At 42.0% G+C, this 22,044-nt stretch overlaps 1 protein-coding gene across 1 annotated transcript in view; it reads left to right on the top strand.

Annotated features, from left to right (window-relative positions):
* Positions 1 to 22,044, top strand: part of LOC128649527 (anillin) — a 474,010-nt gene that overhangs the window by 18,693 nt on the left and 433,273 nt on the right. The window contains exons 5-6 of the mRNA XM_053702862.1: positions 14,461 to 14,515; positions 14,988 to 15,154. Of these exons, the coding sequence (XP_053558837.1) occupies positions 14,461 to 14,515; positions 14,988 to 15,154 (222 nt within the window). The remainder of the gene's footprint in view (positions 1 to 14,460; positions 14,516 to 14,987; positions 15,155 to 22,044) is intronic.

Below are 22,044 nucleotides of genomic sequence, written 5' to 3'. Positions count from 1 at the left end.
CAGAGACATGTCTACTGTATAGCAGCCTCTGCCTTTAATTTTTCTGTTGTCACTTTTTAAACTTATCACTTCATCTGTTTCTTTTCTGTGGTAGGCTGCCTAAATGTATACAAAATGGGTAATACTGCCCTTGAGTCACTAACCGTAGATCTGGAGTAGGTGGACAGTAGTCATGTATTTGTTCGTTTGACAATTTATTTAACACTTCTATTGTCTGTCTAGAATTTAAAGACAGAAGAAATGGTCAAGACATATGTTAATGCAATAATCAAATACACTAATTCATGAGCATTTTATGCTGCAAAAATGTCTCTTGTTAATTTAGTTTAACCATGGAAGGGGTTAACCGTAAATTACTGCTGAGGCGCAGTACTTTTTGGCTCACCAGCTGTATCCTGCTCAGGAGCAGCAATTGTTAAAGGGACATTTTAATTTTAAACAAGTCATTTATTTAACAATGTATAGAAATGTGTTGCATACAGAGTTAAAAATTTGTGCTCATGTACTTGCTGTTGAATCAGTCAGATTCAGACATGTGTGTACTCTCGTATCACTGGTGGAATACTCAACCACTATGATCTATTTGTAAACTATTCAATATACTCCAGCAGGTAAAATGGAAAATTGGTTAATTAAAGGGGAGAAAATAATATAGTATACTGTCCCATTAATTTCCATATCTTGACTTTGTGCTTACCTCCTTTATTTGGTGCATTACTTTTTACATAATATCCAACACAAGGATGGGGATCTTATACCACCAATAGAAGGTGGAGCTTTGGGTTTGTCTCCACACCCTTAGAAGAAAACTACTTGTAAGTACTACCAATAACTTGTTTTCTTGAAAAGGCAGAAAATAGTCACTACTTTTAGTTCCTTGTCAAATTTCAAGTTATGCCATCTACTGATTTTGTATACATGTAGATACAGGAAGGGAAGCAGTCTGCCAGGAACAAACAGCTCAGTGAGTTCTATGGCCGGGTTCCCACCTGGGAGTAGCATCTTTTAGCACAATTGTGCTCTTCACAGAGGAAATCTTCTCTGAAGTGTATCAGTCCAGCACAGAAATACCAGGCAATTCTCCTCTGGATAAAGGTAATTGTTTGGGGTTGCAATCATTTTGGCCTCCTTGGGCCTTGACAGTGAGGTGCAGCCGTTAGGGAGACATTCCCCAGGGTTAAAATACAAATACATACAATTTGCTTAGAGGAATATGGCTTCACCACACTCACAACGCCCACAGAAGGCCGAAACGCTAGTCTGGGTTTGCCATGTTCCTTGTTCAGAGGAGGATTGCCTAGTATTTCTAGTCTGAACTGACTTTGTTAGGTGGGATCGGACTGATAGACTTTAGAAAATCTTTACTCTGTGAAAAGCACAATTGGGCTAAAAGAAGCTTGGTTGGATCAGACTAATACTTCAGGAAAGTTTTTCTCTGTGAAAAGCACACTTGGGTTAAGAGGCTGCTCCTAGGTGATTTGCCATAGAATACTCTTCTGAGCTGTTGTTCATTTCCTGGTAGTGCAGTTCTTTTCTTCTGTTAAGTGTGATCAGTCCCCGGGTCATCATTACTTCTGGGATATTAACTGCTCCCCTACAGGAAGTGCAAGAGGATTCACCCAGCAGAGCTGCTATATAGCTCCTCCCCTCTACGTCACCTCCAGTCATTCTCTTGCACCCAACGACTAGATAGGATGTGTGAGAGGACTATGGTGATATATTTAGTTTTTATATCTTCAATCAAAAGTTTGTTATTTTATAATAGCACCGGAGTGTGTTATTCCTTCTCTGGTAGAATTTGAAGAAGAATCTACCTGAGTTTTTTCTATGATTTTAGCCGGAGTAGTTAAGATCATATTGCTGTTTCTCGGCCATCTGAGGAGAGGTAAACTTCAGATCAGGGGACAGCAGGCAGATTAATCTGCAAAGAGGTATGTAGCAGTTTATTATTTTCTGACATGGAATTGATGAGAAAATCCTGCCATACCCTTATAATGTAAACTCAGCCTTGAATGCAGTAGATGTAGCTGATATCAGGCTGTCATGTATGTATATTTTACACTTCAGTTTTCTGGGAAATGGTACTTCTCTGGCTTTTAAACTGTATACATAGACTTAACCTAATTTGCAGGGACTTGCAATAGGTTTTAAATGACAATTAATTATTGAGGTAAAACGTTTTTTTGCTGGCATGTAAAAACGTTTTTTTCTCTGAGGTACTGGGTGAAAAAATGTTTTGGGCACTATTTTTCCACTTGGCAATAGTTTTGATTTAAATTAGAGCAGTTCACCGATCCCTCTCACTGTTATGTGTGTGGGGGAGGGGCCATTTTGGTGCTTTCACTATGCATCAGAAAAAACTCAGTCAGAGATTCATTTTCTTCCTGCATGATCCGGTTCATCTCTACAGAGTTCAGGGATCTCCAAAGCCTTTTTTGAGGGAAATAATCATTCACAGCAGAGCTGTGCTGATTGTATTGACTGTGATACACAAATAAACGTTTTTTTTTTTTTTTTTTTTTTTTTCTGCTGCCTGGGTTAGTTATCATTTGCTGAGGGGAACAATCCTTTGCTAAAACTGTATATTCTGACAAAGATTGATGCTATAACTTAATTATTTTATCTGTTATAATATTTTCTGTGCTTCTTAAAGGCACAGTTCGTTTTCATATTATTTGTAAATTACTTTGAAAAGTATTTCCAAGTTGCTGTTTATTTGCTAGTGTGTTAAACATGTCTGATTCAGAGGAATATCTCTGTGCTATATGTGTTAATGCCAAAGTGGAGCCCAATAGAAATTTATGTACTAAATGTATTGATGCTATTTTAAAAAACAGTCAATCTGTACAAATTGAACATATTTCACCAAACAACGAGGGGAGAGTTATGCCGACTAACTCGCCTCACGTGTCAGTACCTGCATCTCCCGCTCAGGAGGTGCGTGATATTGTAGCGCCGAGTACATCTGGGCGGCCATTACAAATCACATTACAAGATATGGCTACTGTTATGACTGAAGTTTTGGCTAAACTACCAGAACTAAGAGGTAAACGTGATCACTCTGGGGTGAGAACAGAGTGCGCTGATAATGCAAGGGCCATGTCTGATACTGCGTCACAGTTTGCAGAACGTGAAGACGGAGAGCTTCATTCTGTGGGTGACGGTTCTGATCCAAATAAACTGGACTCAGACATTTCAAATTTTAAATTTAAGCTTGAGAACCTCCGTGTGTTACTAGGGGAGGTATTAGCGGCTCTGAATGATTGTAACACAGTTGCAATCCCAGAGAAAATGTGTAGGTTGGATAAATATTTTGCGGTACTGACGTTTTTCCTATACCTAAGAGACTTACTGACATTGTTACTAAGGAGTGGGATAGACCCGGTGTGCCTTTCTCACCCCCTCCTATATTCAGAAAGATGTTTCCAATAGACGCCGCCACACGGGACTTATGGCAAATGGTCCCTAAGGTGGAGGGAGCAGTTTCTACTTTAGCTAAGCGTACCACTATCCCAGTGGAGGATAGCTGTGCTTTTTCAGATCCAATGGATAAAAAATTAGAGGGTTACCTTAAGAAAATGTTTGTTCAACAAGGGTTTATATTGCAACCTCTTGCATGTATTGCGCCTGTCACGGCTGCAGCAGCATTTTGGTTTGAGTCTCTGGAAGAGACACTTCAATCATCCACACTAGATGACATCACACACAAACTTAAATTCCTTAAGTTAGCTAATTCATTTATTTCAGATGCCGTAGTACATTTAACTAAACTTGCGGCTAAAAATTCAGGATTCGCCATTCAGGCACGCAGAGCTCTGTGGCTGAAATCCTGGTCAGCTGATGTTACGTCTAAATCTAAATTGCTTAATATTCCTTTCAAAGGGCAGACCTTATTCGGGCCCGGCTTGAAAGAGATTATTGCTGACATTACAGGAGGTAAAGGTCATGCCCTGCCTCAGGACAAGGCCAAAGCCAAGGCTAGACAGTCCAATTTTCGTTCCTTTCGTAATTTCAAAGCAGGAGCAGCATCAACTTCCTCTGCACCAAAACAGGAAGGAGCTGTTGCTCGCTACAGACAAGGCTGGAAACCTAACCAGTCCTGGAACAGGGGCAAACAGGCCAGAAAACCTGCTGCTGCCCCTAAGACAGCATGAATTGAGGGCCCCCGATCCGGGACCGGATCTAGTGGGGGGCAGACTTTCCCTCTTCGCCCAGGCTTGGGCAAGAGATGTTCAGGATCCCTGGGCGTTAGAGATCATATCTCAGGGATACCTTCTGGACTTCAAATCCTCTCCCCCAAGAGGGAGATTTCATCTGTCAAGGTTGTCAACAAACCTAACAAAGAAGGAAGCGTTTCTACGCTGCGTACAAGATCTTTTATTAATGGGAGTGATCCATCCAGTTCCGCGGTCGGAACAAGGACAAGGGTTTTACTCAAATCTGTTTGTAGTTCCCAAGAAAGAGGGAACCTTCAGGCCAATCTTGGATTTAAAGATCCTAAACAAATTCCTAAGAGTTCCATCGTTCAAGATGGAAACTATTCGAACAATTTTGCCCATGATCCAAGAGGGTCAGTACATGACCACAGTGGATTTAAAGGATGCTTACCTTCACATACCGATTCACAGAAGTCATTACCGGTATCTAAGGTTTGCCTTTTTAGACAGGCATTACCAGTTTGTAGCTCTTCCATTCGGACTGGCTACGGCTCCAAGAATCTTCACAAAGGTTCTGGGCACTCTTCTGGCGGTACTAAGACCGCGAGGAATTTCAGTAGCTCCATACTTAGACGACATACTGATACAAGCTTCAAGCTTTCAAACTGCCAAATCTCATACAGAGATAGTACTGGCATTTCTAAGGTCGCATGGATGGAAAGTGAACGAAGAGAAAAGTTCTCTCTTTCCACTCACAAGAGTTCCCTTCCTGGGGACTCTGATAGATTCTGTAGAAATGAAGATTTACCTGACAGAGGACAGGTTAACAAAACTTCAAAATGCATGCCGTGTCCTTCATTCCATTCAACACCCGTCAGTAGCTCAATGCATGGAGGTAATCGGACTAATGGTAGCAGCAATGGACATAGTTCCTTTTGCACGCCTACATCTCAGACCACTGCAACTGTGCATGCTAAGTCAGTGGAATGGGGATTACTCAGATTTGTCCCCCACTCTAAATCTGAATCAAGAGACCAGAAATTCTCTTCTATGGTGGCTTTATCGGCCACATCTGTCCAGGGGAATGCCATTCAGCAGGCCAGACTGGTCAATTGTAACAACAGACGCCAGCCTACTAGGTTGGGGCGCTGTCTGGAATTCTCTGAAGGCTCAGGGACTATGGAATCAGGAGGAGAGTCTCCTTCCAATAAACATTCTGGAATTGAGAGCAGTCCTCAATGCTCTTCTGGCTTGGCCCCAGTTAACAACTCGGGGGTTCATCAGGTTCCAGTCGGACAACATCACGACTGTAGCTTATATCAACCATCAGGGAGGGACAAGAAGCTCCCTAGCAATGATGGAAGTATCAAAGATAATTCGCTGGGCAGAGTCTCACTCTTTCCACCTGTCTGCAATCCACATCCCGGGAGTGGAGAACTGGGAGGCGGATTTCTTAAGTCGTCAGACTTTTCATCCGGGGGAGTGGGAACTTCATCCAGAGGTCTTTGCCCAAATACTTCGACGTTGGGGCAAACCAGAGATAGATCTCATGGCGTCTCGACAGAACGCCAAGCTTCCGCGCTACGGGTCCAGATTCAGGGATCCGGGAGCGGTCCTGATAGATGCCTTGACAGCACCATGGACCTTCAGGATGGCTTATGTGTTTCCACCTTTCCCGATGCTTCCTCGATTGATTGCCAGAATCAAACAGGAGAAAGCATCAGTGATTCTAATAGCGCCTGCATGGCCACGCAGGACTTGGTATGCAGATCTGGTGGACATGTCATTCTGTCCACCTTGGTCGTTACCTCTGAAACAGGACCTTCTGATTCAGGGTCCTTTCAAACATCAAAATCTAACTTCTCTGAAGCTGACTGCTTGGAAATTGAACGCTTGATCTTATCAAAGCGTGGTTTTTCTGAGTCAGTTATTGATACCTTAATACAGGCTAGGAAGCCTGTTACCAGAAAGATTTACCATAAAATATGGCGTAAATACCTATATTGGTGCGAATCCAAAGGTTACTCTTGGAGTAAGGTTAGGATTCCTAGGATATTGTCTTTTCTACAAGAAGGTTTAGAAAAGGGGTTATCCCCTAGTTCCTTAAAGGGACAGATCTCAGTTCTGTCCATTCTGTTACACAAGCGTCTGTCAGAAGTTCCAGACGTTCAGGCCTTTTGTCAGGCTTTGGCCAGGATTAAACCTGTGTTTAAAGCTGTGGCTCCACCATGGAGTTTAAACCTTGTTCTTAACGTTTTACAGGGTGTTCCGTTTGAACCCCTTCATTCCATTGATATAAAGTTGTTATCTTGGAAAGTTCTATTTTTAATGGCTATTTCCTCGGCTCGAAGAGTCTCTGAGTTATCAGCCTTACATTGTGATTCTCCTTATTTGATTTTTCACTCGGATAAGGTAGTTCTGCGTACTAAACCTGGGTTCTTACCTAAGGTAGTCACTAACAGGAATATCAATCAGGAGATTGTTGTTCCATCCTTGTGCCCAAATCCTTCTTCGAGGAAGGAACGTCTTTTGCACAATCTGGATGTAGTTCGTGCCCTTAAATTTTTTTTACAGGCAACTAAAGATTTTCGACAAACGTCTTCCCTGTTTGTCGTTTACTCTGGTCAGAGGAGAGGTCAAAAAGCTTCTGCTACCTCTCTCTCTTTTTGGCTTCGTAGCATAATTCGTTTAGCTTATGAGACTGCTGGACAGCAGCCTCCTGAAAGAATTACAGCTCATTCCACTAGAGCTGTGGCTTCCACTTGGGCCTTTAAGAATGAGGCCTCTGTTGAACAGATTTGCAAGGCTGCAACTTGGTCTTCGCTTCATACTTTTTCCAAATTTTCCAAATTTGACACTTTTGCTTCTTCGGAGGCTATTTTTGGGAGAAAGGTTCTTCAGGCAGTGGTTCCTTCTGTATAAAGAGCCTCCCTATCCCTCCCGTCATCCGTGTACTTTTGCTTTGGTATTGGTACCCCAGAAGTAATGATGACCCGTGGACTGATCACACTTAACAGAAGAAAACATAATTTATGCTTACCTGATAAATTCCTTTCTTCTGTAGTGTGATCAGTCCACGGCCCGCCCTGTTTTTTTTAAGGCAGGTAAATATTTTTTAAATTATACTCCAGTCACCACTACACCCTTGGCTTCTCCTTTCTCGTTAGTCCTTGGTCGAATGACTGGAGGTGACGTAGAGGGGAGGAGCTATATAGCAGCTCTGCTGGGTGAATCCTCTTGCACTTCCTGTAGGGGAGCAGTTAATATCCCAGAAGTAATGATGACCCGTGGACTGATCACACTACAGAAGAAAGGAATTTATCAGGTAAGCATAAATTATGTTTTATGTCTATGTGATTGAGAAATATAAATTACATTTCTCCAACATAGGTGTGTCCGGTCCACGGCGTCATCCTTACTTGTGGGATATTCTCTTCCCCAACAGGAAATGGCAAAGAGCCCAGCAAAGCTGGTCACATGATCCCTCCTAGGCTCCGCCTACCCCAGTCATTCTCTTTGCCGTTGTACAGGCAACATCTCCACGGAGATGGCTTAGAGTTTTTTAGTGTTTAACTGTAGTTTTTCATTATTCAATCAAGAGTTTGTTATTTTCAAATAGTGCTGGTACGTACTATTTACTCAGAAACAGAAAAGAGATGAAGAATTCTGTTTGTATGAGGAAAATGATTTTAGCAACCGTAACTAAAATCCATGGCTGTTCCACACAGGACTGTTGAGAGCATTAACTTCAGTTGGGGGAACAGTTTGCAGTCCTTTGCTGCTTGAGGTATGACACATTCTAACAAGACGATGTAATGCTGGAAGCTGTCATTTTCCCTATGGGATCCGGTAAGCCATGTTTATTACGATTGTAAATAAGGGCTTCACAAGGGCTTATTTAGACTGTAGACATTTTTTGGGCTAAATCGATTGATATTAACACTTATTTAGCCTTGAGGAATCATTTATTCTGGGTATTTTGATATAATTATATCGGCAGGCACTGTTTTAGACACCTTATTCTTTAGGGGCTTTCCCAAAGCATAGGCAGAGTCTCATTTTCGCGCCGGTGTTGCGCACTTGTTTTTGAGAGGCATGGCATGCAGTCGCATGTGAGAGGAGCTCTGATACTGATAAAAGACTTCTGAAGGCATCATTTGGTATCGTATTCCCCTTGGGTTTGGTTGGGTCTCAGCAAAGCAGATACCAGGGACTGTAAAGGGGTTAAAGCTTAAAACGGCTCCGGTTCCGTTATTTTAAGGGTTAAAGCTTCCAAAATTGGTGTGCAATATTTTCAAGGCTTTAAGACACTGTGGTGAAAGTTTGGTGAATTTTGAACAATTCCTTCATGTTTTTTCGCAATTGCAGTAATAAAGTGTGTTCAGTTTAAAATTTAAAGTGAAAGTAACGGTTTTATTTCAAAACGTTTTTTTGTACTTTCTTATCAAGTTTATGCCTGTTTAACATGTCTGAACTACCAGATAGACTGTGTTCTGAATGTGGGGAAGCCAGAATTCCTATTCATTTAAATAAATGTGATTTATGTGATAATGACAATGATGCCCAAGATGATTCCTCAAGTGAGGGGAGTAAGCATGGTACTGCATCATTCCCTCCTTCGTCTACACGAGTCTTGCCCACTCAGGAGGCCCCTAGTACATCTAGCGCGCCAATACTCCTTACTATGCAACAATTAACGGCTGTAATGGATAATTCTGTCAAAAACATTTTAGCCAAAATGAACCCTTGTCAGCGTAAGCGTGGATGCTCTGTTTTAGTTACTGAAGAGCATGACGACGCTGATATTAATATCTCTGAAGGGCCCCTAACCCAATCTGAGGGAGCCAGGGAGGTTTTGTCTGAGGGAGAAATTACTGATTTAGGGAACATTTCTCAGCAGGCTGAATCTGATGTGATTACTTTTAAATTTAAATTGGAACATCTCCGCATTTTGCTTAAGGAGGTATTATCCACTCTGGATGATTGTGAAAATTTGGTCATCCCAGAGAAACTATGTAAAATGGACAAGTTCCTAGAGGTGCCGGGGCTCCCAGAAGCTTTTCCTATACCCAAGCGGGTGGCGGACATTGTTAATAAAGAATGGGAAAGGCCCGGTATTCCTTTCGTCCCTCCCCCCATATTTAAAAAATTGTTTCCTATGGTCGACCCCAGAAAGGACTTATGGCAGTCAGTCCCCAAGGTCGAGGGAGCGGTTTCTACTTTAAACAAACGCACCACTATTCCCATAGAGGATAGTTGTGCTTTCAAAGATCCTATGGATAAAAAATTAGAAGGTTTGCTTAAAAAGATGTTTGTTCAGCAGGGTTACCTTCTACAACCCATTTCATGCATTGTCCCTGTCACTACAGCCGCATATTTCTGGTTTGATGAACTGATTAAGGTGCTCGATAGTGACTCTCCTCCTTATGAGGAGATTATGGACAGAGTCAATGCTCTCAAATTGGCTAATTCTTTCACTCTAGACGCCTCTTTGCAATTGGCTAAGTTAGCGGCTAAGAATTCTGGGTTTGCTATTGTGGCGCGCAGAGCGCTTTGGTTGAAATCTTGGTCGGCTGATGCGTCTTCCAAGAACAAGCTACTAAACATTCCTTTCAAGGGGAAAACGCTGTTTGGTCCTGACTTGAAAGAGATTATCTCTGATATCACTGGGGGTAAGGGCCATGCCCTTCCTCAGGATCGGCCTTTCAAGGCAAAAAATAGACCTAATTTTCGTCCCTTTCGTAAAAACGGACCAGCCCAAGGTGCTACGTCCTCTAAGCAAGAGGGTAATACTTCTCAGGCCAAGCCAGCTTGGAGACCAATGCAAGGCTGGAACAAGGGAAAGCAGGCAAAGAAACCTGCCACTGCTACCAAGACAGCATGAAATATCGGCCCCCGATCCGGGACCGGATCTGGTGGGGGGCAGACTCTCTCTCTTCGCTCAGGCTTGGGCAAGAGATGTTCTGGATCCTTGGGCGCTAGAAATAGTCTCCCAGGGTTATCTTCTGGAATTCAAGGGACTTCCCCCAAGGGGAAGGTTCCACAGGTCTCAGTTGTCTTCAGACCACATAAAAAGACAGGCGTTCTTACATTGTGTAGAAGACCTGTTAAAAATGGGAGTGATTCATCCTGTTCCATTGAGAGAACAAGGGATGGGGTTCTACTCCAATCTGTTCATAGTTCCCAAAAAAGAGGGAACGTTCAGACCAATCCTAGATCTCAAGATCTTAAACAAATTTCTCAAGGTCCCATCTTTCAAGATGGAAACCATTCGAACTATCCTTCCTTCCATCCAGGAAGGTCAATTCATGACCACGGTGGATTTAAAGGATGCGTATCTACATATTCCTATCCACAAGGAACATCATCGGTTCCTAAGGTTTGCATTCCTGGACAAACATTACCAGTTCGTGGCGCTTCCTTTCGGATTAGCCACTGCTCCAAGGTTTTTCACAAAGGTACTAGGGTCCCTTCTAGCTGTGCTAAGACCAAGGGGCATTGCAGTTGTACCTTACCTGGACGACATTCTGATTCAAGCGTCGTCCCTCCCTCGAGCAAAGGCTCACACGGACATCGTCCTGGCCTTTCTCAGATCGCACGGCTGGAAAGTGAACGTGGAAAAGAGTTCTCTATCCCCGTCAACAAGGGTTCCCTTCTTGGGAACAATTATAGACTCCTCAGAAATGAGGATTTTTCTAACAGAGGCCAGAAAGACAAAGCTTCTGGACTCTTGTCGAATACTTCATTCCGTTCCTCTTCCTTCCGTAGCTCAGTGCATGGAAGTGATCGGGTTGATGGTAGCGACAATGGACATAGTTCCTTTTGCGCGCATTCATCTAAGACCATTACAACTGTGCATGCTCAGTCAGTGGAATGGGGACTATACAGACTTGTCTCCAAAGATACAAGTAAATCAGAGGACCAGAGACTCACTCCGTTGGTGGCTGTCCCTGGACAACCTGTCACGAGGGATGACATTCCACAGACCAGAGTGGGTCATTGTCACGACCGACGCCAGTCTGATGGGCTGGGGCGCGGTCTGGGGATCCCTGAAAGCTCAGGGTCTTTGGTCTCGGGAAGAATCTCTTCTACCGATAAATATTCTGGAACTGAGAGCGATATTCAATGCTCTCAAGGCTTGGCCTCAGCTAGCGAGGACCAAGTTCATACGGTTTCAATCAGACAACATGACGACTGTTGCGTACATCAACCATCAGGGGGGAACAAGGAGTTCCCTAGCGATGGAAGAAGTGACCAAGATTATTCTATGGGCGGAGTCTCACTCCTGCCACCTGTCTGCTATCCACATCCCGGGAGTGGAAAATTGGGAAGCGGATTTTCTGAGTCGTCAGACATTGCATCCGGGGGAGTGGGAACTCCATCCGGAAATCTTTGCCCAAGTCACTCAACTTTGGGGCATTCCAGACATGGATCTGATGGCCTCTCGTCAGAACTTCAAAGTTCCTTGCTACGGGTCCAGATCCAGGGATCCCAAGGCGGCTCTAGTGGATGCACTAGTAGCACCTTGGACCTTCAAACTAGCTTATGTGTTCCCGCCGTTTCCTCTCATCCCCAGGCTGGTAGCCAGGATCAATCAGGAGAGGGCGTCGGTGATCTTGATAGCTCCTGCGTGGCCACGCAGGACTTGGTATGCAGATCTGGTGAATATGTCATCGGCTCCACCTTGGAAGCTACCTTTGAGACGAGACCTTCTTGTTCAGGGTCCGTTCGAACATCCGAATCTGGTTTCACTCCAGCTGACTGCTTGGAGATTGAACGCTTGATTTTATCGAAGCGAGGTTTCTCAGATTCTGTTATCGATACTCTTGTTCAGGCCAGAAAGCCTGTAACTAGAAAGATTTACCACAAAATTTGGAAAAAATATATCTGTTGGTGTGAATCTAAAGGATTCCCTTGGGACAAGGTTAAGATTCCTAGGATTCTATCCTTCCTTCAAGAAGGATTGGAAAAAGGATTATCGGCAAGTTCCCTGAAGGGACAGATTTCTGCCTTGTCGGTGTTACTTCACAAAAAACTGGCAGCTGTGCCAGATGTTCAAGCCTTTGTTCAGGCTCTGGTTAGAATCAAGCCTGTTTACAAACCTTTGACTCCTCCTTGGAGTCTCAATCTAGTTCTTTCAGTTCTTCAGGGGGTTCCGTTTGAACCTTTACATTCCGTTGATATTAAGTTATTATCTTGGAAAGTTTTGTTTTTAGTTGCAATTTCTTCTGCTAGAAGAGTTTCAGAATTATCTGCTCTGCAGTGTTCTCCTCCTTATCTGGTGTTCCATGCAGATAAGGTGGTTTTACGTACTAAACCTGGTTTTCTTCCAAAAGTTGTTTCTAACAAAAACATTAACCAGGAGATTATCGTACCTTCTCTGTGTCCGAAACCAGTTTCAAAGAAGGAACGCTTGTTGCACAATTTGGATGTTGTTCGCGCTCTAAAATTCTATTTAGATGCTACAAAGGATTTTAGACAAACATCGTCCCTGTTTGTTGTTTATTCAGGTAAAAGGAGAGGTCAAAAAGCAACTTCTACCTCTCTCTCTTTTTGGATTAAAAGCATCATCAGATTGGCTTACGAGACTGCCGGACGGCAGCCTCCCGAAAGAATCACGGCTCATTCCACTAGGGCTGTGGCTTCCACATGGGCCTTCAAGAACGAGGCTTCTGTTGATCAGATATGTAGGGCAGCGACTTGGTCTTCACTGCACACTTTTACCAAATTTTACAAGTTTGATACTTTTGCTTCTTCTGAGGCTATTTTTGGGAGAAAGGTTTTGCAAGCCGTGGTGCCTTCCATTTAGGTGACCTGATTTGCTCCCTCCCTTCATCCGTGTCCTAAAGCTTTGGTATTGGTTCCCACAAGTAAGGATGACGCCGTGGACCGGACACACCTATGTTGGAGAAAACAGAATTTATGTTTACCTGATAAATTTCTTTCTCCAACGGTGTGTCCGGTCCACGGCCCGCCCTGGTTTTTTAATCAGGTCTGATAATTTATTTTCTTTAACTACAGTCACCACGGTACCATATGGTTTCTCCTATGCTATTATTCCTCCTTAACGTCGGTCGAATGACTGGGGTAGGCGGAGCCTAGGAGGGATCATGTGACCAGCTTTGCTGGGCTCTTTGCCATTTCCTGTTGGGGAAGAGAATATCCCACAAGTAAGGATGACGCCGTGGACCGGACACACCGTTGGAGAAAGAAATTTATCAGGTAAACATAAATTCTGTTTTTTTTTTTTTTTAATATTTTTATTTATTTTCAATTTTAAAACAAACAATCATAAACATATATGAATACAAGACCATTTAAATTATAAAACATTTCGCTCGTCTCTACTGGTGGTACCCCAGTTTAACAGTTTGTGGCTCGATCAATAGGTCTCCCCAAAACAGTCCAGATGGTACATAAACAATCCATTAGTGCTGGTGAGTTAGGTTAATAGTTTCTCAATGAAATGTAAAGTGGACGAGATGTAATTGTAACCTAGATGTCCATTAACAGACTGTGGGAGAAGAAATCGCATCGAGAGAGCCATATTTTTACCAGCAAACAACTGAGATTTCTTGATGTGAGTTAGGAAAGCAATTCACACAATGGATACAAGTACAAATGAGAACCATATCATTGTCACATATATCGTGAGCATAACAAAAACATGGACCTTGGTTACCCAGAATTGCCATTTCAGCTCTTTTCTAATTTCCACATCGAGAGTTTATCCTCCCATTCTAAGCATTTATGTTTGGGCAATAGCCACTATCCCAATAAATCCACGCCCCTGCACAAAATTGTAACTTATTTCTTGAATCTATATTTATATGAATCCCATAAGAATGACATGTCTTCATATAGATCTAACCTTCCTCCTCTAAGGTAGTAGAATCTTTCCAGGGTAAGGTCTGAATCCACCAGAGCTATTCACTCATTAATGTCGGGAATGTTAGATGTCTTCCAATTCCTGGGTATCATTTGTTTAGCCACATTAATCATTATTACGAATAACTGCCTTCTAATCCTACATGGAATTTGTGGAGTTTCGGATAGGTAAATTACCTCAAGGTTGGGAGTTAATTGTGTGTGTAATACTGCATTGATGAATTTTTTTTTTTTATTTTTTTTTATGTATGATACACGTCGACGGTTGTAAATAAAGTTGTGTTTATAGTTGCATCTGCATATATTTTAGAGGAAAACCGTTTTTAGCTTATCAGACCAAAAAAAAAAAAATTCCTTCAGTAGGTGACATCTAGATTTATATTTTTTTTTTTTTTTTTTTTTTTTTTTTATACAGGATTCCTCGGTTCTCACAGATTCTGAGAGAAAAATGAAATCGGCAGATATGACAGGTACAGTGCTGTATATCTGTATAAAAGTGATATGACTAAATCATGTCTTGGGGGGGGGAAATCTTAATTATATTCCACCTTATTCATTACATTTTAATTTCAAGAGTGTAGTGTGTTCTTCCAGGATTTTTTCTTTTGTTTGTTTTGCTCTTTACCAAGGGGGCCGTGTGCACACATTCTTGACTTGTACCATATGGGGTCTATTTGAGCTAGAGCTGAACGTATACCTTTATCTTTTATTCCCTTAATCTTTAATAGTCTATTAAATTATAATACTTTTAAGATAAATTTCTGTATTTAAACTTGAATCTGTGTTTTATCTCCCCTTTCTTATGCATTAGACACCCAGAGAAGATTTACACTTTCATAGATAATGTTAAACAGCCTCATGTATAAATATATTGAGGCTAATATATGGGATTGGTTCCAAGTTTAACTTGAAATTTTGACCATGGATTGATTTTGTCTTTAGGCCGTCTGGATATCTCCTCAGTGTTAGAGAAGTTTGAGTGGAAACCAGGCATGGAAGAACAGACGCTGCTGCCACCTTTAGCTCAGAGCACTATTGCCCATCGTCGTCCGCTTCCATCCCAGGAAGACCAAGCTCCTAGTGGGGAAACTGCCAGCCGTCTGCGCAAGGTGATTGAGTATAGGTGCAATTTAATGTTTAGAAATATCTACATACTTTGCAATTTGATTACAAATAGTGTGTTTTTAATCCATCCTTGCTTTACCAATGACCTTAATAGCATGAAACCTGCTAGTATACTTGTGAAACCAAGAAAACAGGTTCTGTATATGGGCTCAAACATCTTATAACCGCTGTCATGAGTTGCTGTTAACCTTTGCATTCGTATTTAAACATAATCTTATTTATTTTTTACATTTGACAACCGATAACCATAGGACCACCAAGTCTGCCCAAAACTTCCTAAAAGTGTAAACTTATGTAGTTTGTAGGATAGTTTTTATTCTTATCCTAGGCATTCTTGAAGTTCCTAAGTTTTTGTTCTTACCACCTCTTATTGAAATTTATTCCATGAATCAAACTCCCTTTCTGTAAAGAACCTACTACTCTTCAGCTTGAGAAGACCCTTTGTTCTTGAATTTATTTTTTTCTTTTTATGAAAAATACTAGCAGCCTTATCTTTATTTAGCCAGTTTCTCTCTGGTCAAGATGTTTTTTTAGAATATTTGTGTGTGTGCAATAACACTTGTGTCAGAAGACCCGGTAAGCCATTCAAAAAATACTAAATACACACCGAACTATTGCAAGCACAGCTATTTTTGCAGTATACAATACATCAAGAGACATTGCTATAAAAAGCTAACAACCGAATCAGCCAAAGATAACATTATAACATTATATTGGACTGTGAAACAAACATTGTTTCTTTTTGGTACTAAGTAGCAATATTATAAAAACTAAGTTGACTTCTAAAAGAATAAAAGCCAAAAAATTGTCAAATGTTTAACATTCGTGTTCTTGCTGCAAAACAGTATCCAATTTAAGGTGGAATTAAAAGACTATCTTATTTAGGTGGAATTATTTAGAAAATATATTTGAGCGCTCTTTTTCACAAATTGTTCAGTTTTATAACCCCAAAGGGAGACGTCCCATGGTCTGATTTTACTTATATTTTTTATGTATGTTTTAAATAAATTAATTTCTATTAAATTGTATATCGGTCTCCAGACTATCTTATTTAGCTTTCAGCGCTCCCAAACTACAATCTATTCTGTTATTAGCTTATAATTAAACGGTAATCATTACCAGTCATTCTCTTGCACCCAACGAATAGATAGGATGTGTGAGAGGACTGTGGTGATTATACTTAGTTTCATACCTTCAATCAAAAGTTTATTTTATAATAGCACCGGAGTGTGTTATTCCTTCTCTGGTAGAATTTGAAGAAGAATTCTATGATTTTAGCCGGAGTAGTTAAGATCATATTGCTGTTTCTCGGCCATCTGAGGAAAGGTAAACTTCAGATCAGGGGACAGCGGGCAGATTAATCTGCAAAGAGGTATGTAGCAGCTTATTATTTTCTGACAATGGAATTGATGAGAAAATTCTGCCATACCGATATAATGTAAACTCAGCCTTAAATGCAGTAGCAGCAACTGGTATCAGGCTGTCATGTATGTATTTTACACTTCAGTATTCTGGGGAATGGCACTTCACTGGAATTATACTGTATGCATAAAACTTTAGCCTAATTTGCAGGGACTAGCAACAGGCTTTTTAATAACACTCAATTTATTAATATTAAACGTTTTTTGCTGGCATGTAAAATCGTTTAATTTTCTGAGGTACTGGGTGAAAAAATGTTTTGGGCACTATTTTTTTCCACTTGGCTGTCGTTTTATTTAATTTATGACAGTTTACTGATCTCTCTCACTATTATGTGTGAGGGGGAGGGGCCTTTTTTGGTGCTTTTGCTACGCATCAAAAAATTCAGTCAGAAGTTTATTGTCTTCCCTGCATGATCCGGTTCATCTCTACAGAACTCAGGGGTCTTCAAAACTTGTTTTGAGGGAGGTAATCACTCACAGTAGAGCTGTGAGATTGTAGTTGACTGTGATAAAAAAACGTTTATTTCTGTATTTTTTTTTTTTTTTTTTTTTCTGCTATCAGGGTTAGTTATCCTTTGCTAATGGGAGCAATCCTTTGCTAAAATTGTGTTTTTTACAAAGATTTGATGCTATAACTTTTCAGTTTATTAATTTTCAACTGTCATAACTTTTTCTGTGCTTCTTATAGGCACAGTACGTTTTCATATTATAGTAAATTACTTGAAAAGTATTTCCAAGTTGCTAGTTTATTTGCTAGTGTGTTAAACATGTCTGATTCAGAGGAAGATATCTGTGCTATATGTGCTAAAGCCAAAGTGGAGCATAATAGAAATTTATGTACTAACTGTATTGATGCTACTTTAAATAAAAGTCAATCTGTACAAATTGAACATATTTCACCAAACAACGAGGGGAGAGTTATGCCGACTAACTCGCCTCACGTGTCAGTACCTGCATCTCCCGCTCAGGAGGTGCGTGATATTGTAGCGCCGAGTACATCTGGGCGGCCATTACAAATCACATTACAGGATATGGCTACTGTTATGACTGAAGTTTTGGCTAAATTACCAGAACTAAGAGGTAAGCGTGATCACTCTGGGGTGAGAACAGAGTGCGCTGATAATATTAGGGCCATGTCAGACACTGCGTCACAATTTGCAGAACATGAGGACGGAGAGCTTCATTCTGCGGGTGACGGTTCTGATCCAAACAAACTGGATTCAGATATTTCAAATTTTAAATTTAAGCTGGAAAACCTCCGTGTATTACTAGGGGAGGTGTTAGCGGCTCTGAATGAATGTAACACAGTTGCAATACCAGAGAAAATGTGTAGGTTGGATAAATATTTTGCGGTACCGGCGAGTACTGACGTTTTTCCTATACCTAAGAGACTTACTGAAATTGGATAAAAAGTAACCGGTGTGCCGTTCTCACCCCCTCCGATATTTAGAAAGATGTTTCCAATAGACGCCACCAAACGGTCCCTAAGGTGGAGGGAGCAGTTTCTACTTTAGCTAAGCGTACCACTATCCCGGTGGAGGATAGCTGTGCCTTTTCAGATCCAATGGATAAAAAGTTAGAGGGTTACCTTAAGAAAATGTTTGTTCAACAAGGTTTTATATTGCAACCTCTTGCATGCATTGCGCCTGTCACGGCTGCAGCAGCATTTTGGTTTGAGTCTCTGGAAGAGACACTTGAATCAGCTCCATTAGATGAGATTACACACAAGCTTAAAGCCCTTAAGTTAGCTAACTCATTTATTTCAGATGCCGTAGTACATTTAACTAAACTTACGGCTAAGAATTCCGGATTCGCCATTCAGGCACGCAGAGCACTGTGGCTAAAATCCTGGTCAGCTGACGTTACTTCTAAATCTAAATTGCTTAATATACCTTTCAAAGGGCAGACCTTATTCGGGCCCGGGTTGAAAGAAATTATTGCTGACATTACAGGAGGTAAAGGCCATGCCCTGCCTCAAGACAGAGCCAAACCTAAGGCTAGACAGTCTAATTTTCGTTCCTTTCGTAATTTCAAAGCAGGAGCAGCATCAACTTCCTCTGCACCAAAACAGGAAGGAGCTGTTGCTCGCTACAGACAAGGCTGGAGACCTAACCAGTTCTGGAACAAGGGCAAGCAGGCCAGGAAACCTGCTGCTGCCCCTAAGACAGCATGAATCGAGGGCCCCCGATCCGGGAACGGATCTAGTGGGGGGGCAGACTTTCTCTCTTCGCCCAGGCTTGGGCAAGAGATGTCCAGGATCCCTGGGCGTTAGAGATCATATCTCAGGGATACCTTCTAGACTTCAAATTCTCTCCCCCAAGAGGGAGATTTCATCTGTCAAGGTTGTCAACAAACCAAGTAAAGAAAGAGGCGTTTCTACGCTGCGTACAAGATCTTTTATTAATGGGAGTGGTCCATCCGGTTCCGCGGTCGGAACAAGGACAAGGGTTTTACTCAAATCTGTTGGTGGTTCCCAAAAAAGAGGGAACTTTCAGGCCAATCTTGGATTTAAAGATCCTAAACAAATTCCTAAGAGTTCCATCGTTCAAAATGGAAACTATTCTGACAATTTTACCCATGATCCAAAAGGGTCAGTACATGACCACAGTGGATTTAAAGGATGCTTACCTTCACATACCGATTCACAAAGATCATTACCGGTATCTAAGGTTTGCCTTTCTAGACAGGCATTACCAGTTTGTAGCTCTTCCATTCGGATTGGCTACGGCTCCGAGAATCTTCACAAAGGTTCTGGGTGCTCTTCTGGCGGTACTAAGACCGCAAGGAATTGCGGTAGCTCCGTACCTAGACGACATTCTGATACAAGCTTTCAAACTGCCAAGTCTCATACAGAGTTAGTACTGGCATTTCTAAGGTCGCATGGATGGAAGGTGAACGAAAAGAAGAGTTCTCTCTTTCCACTCACAAGAGTTCCCTTCTTGGGGACTCTTATAGATTCTGTAGAAATGAAGATTTACCTGACAGAAGACAGGTTAACAAAGCTTCAAAATGCATGCCGTGTCCTTCATTCCATTCAACACCCGTCAGTAGCTCAATGCATGGAGGTGATCGGCTTAATGGTAGCAGCAATGGACATAGTACCCTTTGCACGCCTACATCTCAGACCGCTGCAATTGTGCATGCTAAGTCAGTGGAATGGGGATTACTCAGACTTGTCCCCTACTCTGAATCTGGATCAAGAGACCAGAAATTCTCTTCTATGGTGGCTTTCTCGGCCACATCTGTCCAGGGGGATGCCATTCAGCAGGCCGGACTGGACAATTGTAACAACAGACGCCAGCCTACTAGGTTGGGGCGCTGTCTGGAATTCTCTGAAGGCTCAGGGACAATGGAATCAGGAGGAGAGTCTCCTACCAATAAACATTCTGGAATTGAGAGCAGTTCTCAATGCCCTTCTGGCTTGGCCCCAGTTAACAACTCGGGGGTTCATCAGGTTTCAGTCGGACAACATCACGACTGTAGCTTACATCAACCATCAGGGAGGGACAAGAAGCTCCCTAGCAATGATGGAAGTATCAAAGATAATTTGCTGGGCAGAGTCTCACTCTTGCTACCTGTCAGCAATCCACATCCCGGGAGTGGAGAACTGGGAGGCGGATTTCTTAAGTCGTCAGACTTTTCATCCGGGGGAGTGGGAACTTCATCCGGAGGTCTTTGCCCAAATACTTTGACGTTGGGGCAAACCAGAGATAGATCTCATGGCGTCTCGACAGAACGCCAAGCTTCCTCGTTACGGGTCCAGATCCGGGAGCGGTTCTGATAGATGCTTTGACAGCACCTTGGACCTTCGGGATGGCTTATGTGTTTCCACCCTTCCCGATGCTTCCTCGATTGATTGCCAGAATCAAACAGGAGAGAGCATCAGTGATTCTAATAGCGCCTGCATGGCCACGCAGGACTTGGTATGCAGATCTAGTGGACATGTCATCCTGTCCACCTTGGTCGCTACCTCTGAAACAGGACCTTCTGATCCAGGGTCCCTTCAAACATCAAAATCTAATTTCTCTGAAGCTGACTGCTTGGAAATTGAACGCTTGATTTTATCAAAACGTGGTTTTTCTGAGTCAGTTATTGATACCTTAATACAGGCTAGGAAGCCTGTTACCAGAAAGATTTACCATAAGATATGGCGCAAATACTTATATTGGTGCGAATCCAAGAGTTACTCATGGAGTAAGGTTAGGATTCCGAGGATATTGTCTTTTCTACAAGAAGGTTTAGAAAAGGGTTTATCCGCTAGTTCCTTAAAGGGACAGATTTCAGCTCTGTCCATTCTTTTACACAAACGTCTGTCAGAAGTTCCGGACGTTAAAGCTTTTTGTCAGGCTTTAGCTAGGATCAAGCCTGTGTTTAAAACTGTTGCTCCACCATGGAGTTTGAACTTAGTTCTTAATGTTTTACAGGGGGTTCCGTTTGAACCCCTTCATTCCATTGATATCAAGTTGTTATCTTGGAAAGTTCTGTTTTTAATGGCGATTTCCTCAGCTCGAAGAGTCTCTGAGTTATCTGCCTTACATTGTGATTCTCCTTATCTGATTTTTCATTCAGACAAGGTAGTTCTGCGTACTAAACCTGGGTTCCTACCTAAGGTGGTCACTAACAGGAATATCAATCAAGAGATTGTGGTTCCATCTTTGTGTCCTAATCCTTCTTCGAAAAAGGAACGTCTGCTACACAATCTAGATGTAGTCCGTGCCCTGAAATTTTATCTACAGGCAACTAAGGATTTTCGACAAACGTCTTCCCTGTTTGTCGTTTATTCTGGTCAGAGGAGAGGTCAAAAAGCTTCGGCTATCTCTCTCTCCTTTTGGCTTCGTAGCATAATACGGTTAGCCTATGAGACTGCTGGACAGCAGCCTCCTGAAAGAATTACAGCACATTCTACTAGAGCTGTGGCTTCCACTTGGGCCTTTAAGAATGAGGCTTCTGTTGAACAGATTTGCAAGGCTGCAACTTGGTCTTCTCTTCATACTTTTTCCAAATTTTACAAATTTGACACTTTTGCTTCTTCGGAGGCTGTTTTTGGGAGAAAGGTTCTTCAGGCAGTGGTTCCTTCCGTATAAGAGCCTGCCTGTCCCTCCCGTCATCCGTGTACTTTAGCTTTGGTATTGGTATCCCATAAGTAATGGATGATCCGTGGACTGGATACACTTAACAAGAGAAAACATAATTTATGCTTACCTGATAAATTTATTTCTCTTGTAGTGTATCCAGTCCACGGCCCGCCCTGTCACTTTAAGGCAGGTAATTTTTCTATTAAACTACAGTCACCACTGCACCCTATGGTTTTCCTTTCTCTGCATGTTTTCGGTCGAATGACTGGTAATGGCAGTTAGGGGAGGAGCTATATAGCAGCTCTGCTGGGTGAATCCTCTTGCACTTCCTGTTGGGTAGGAGTTAATATCCCATAAGTAATGGATGATCCGTGGACT

The sequence above is a fragment of the Bombina bombina genome, chromosome 1 (genome assembly GCF_027579735.1).
Source record: "Bombina bombina isolate aBomBom1 chromosome 1, aBomBom1.pri, whole genome shotgun sequence".
Classification (NCBI taxonomy): Eukaryota; Metazoa; Chordata; class Amphibia; order Anura; family Bombinatoridae; genus Bombina; species Bombina bombina.
The sequence above is the reverse complement of the archived record's forward strand: the minus strand, read 5'-3'. Positions and strand labels throughout refer to the sequence as shown.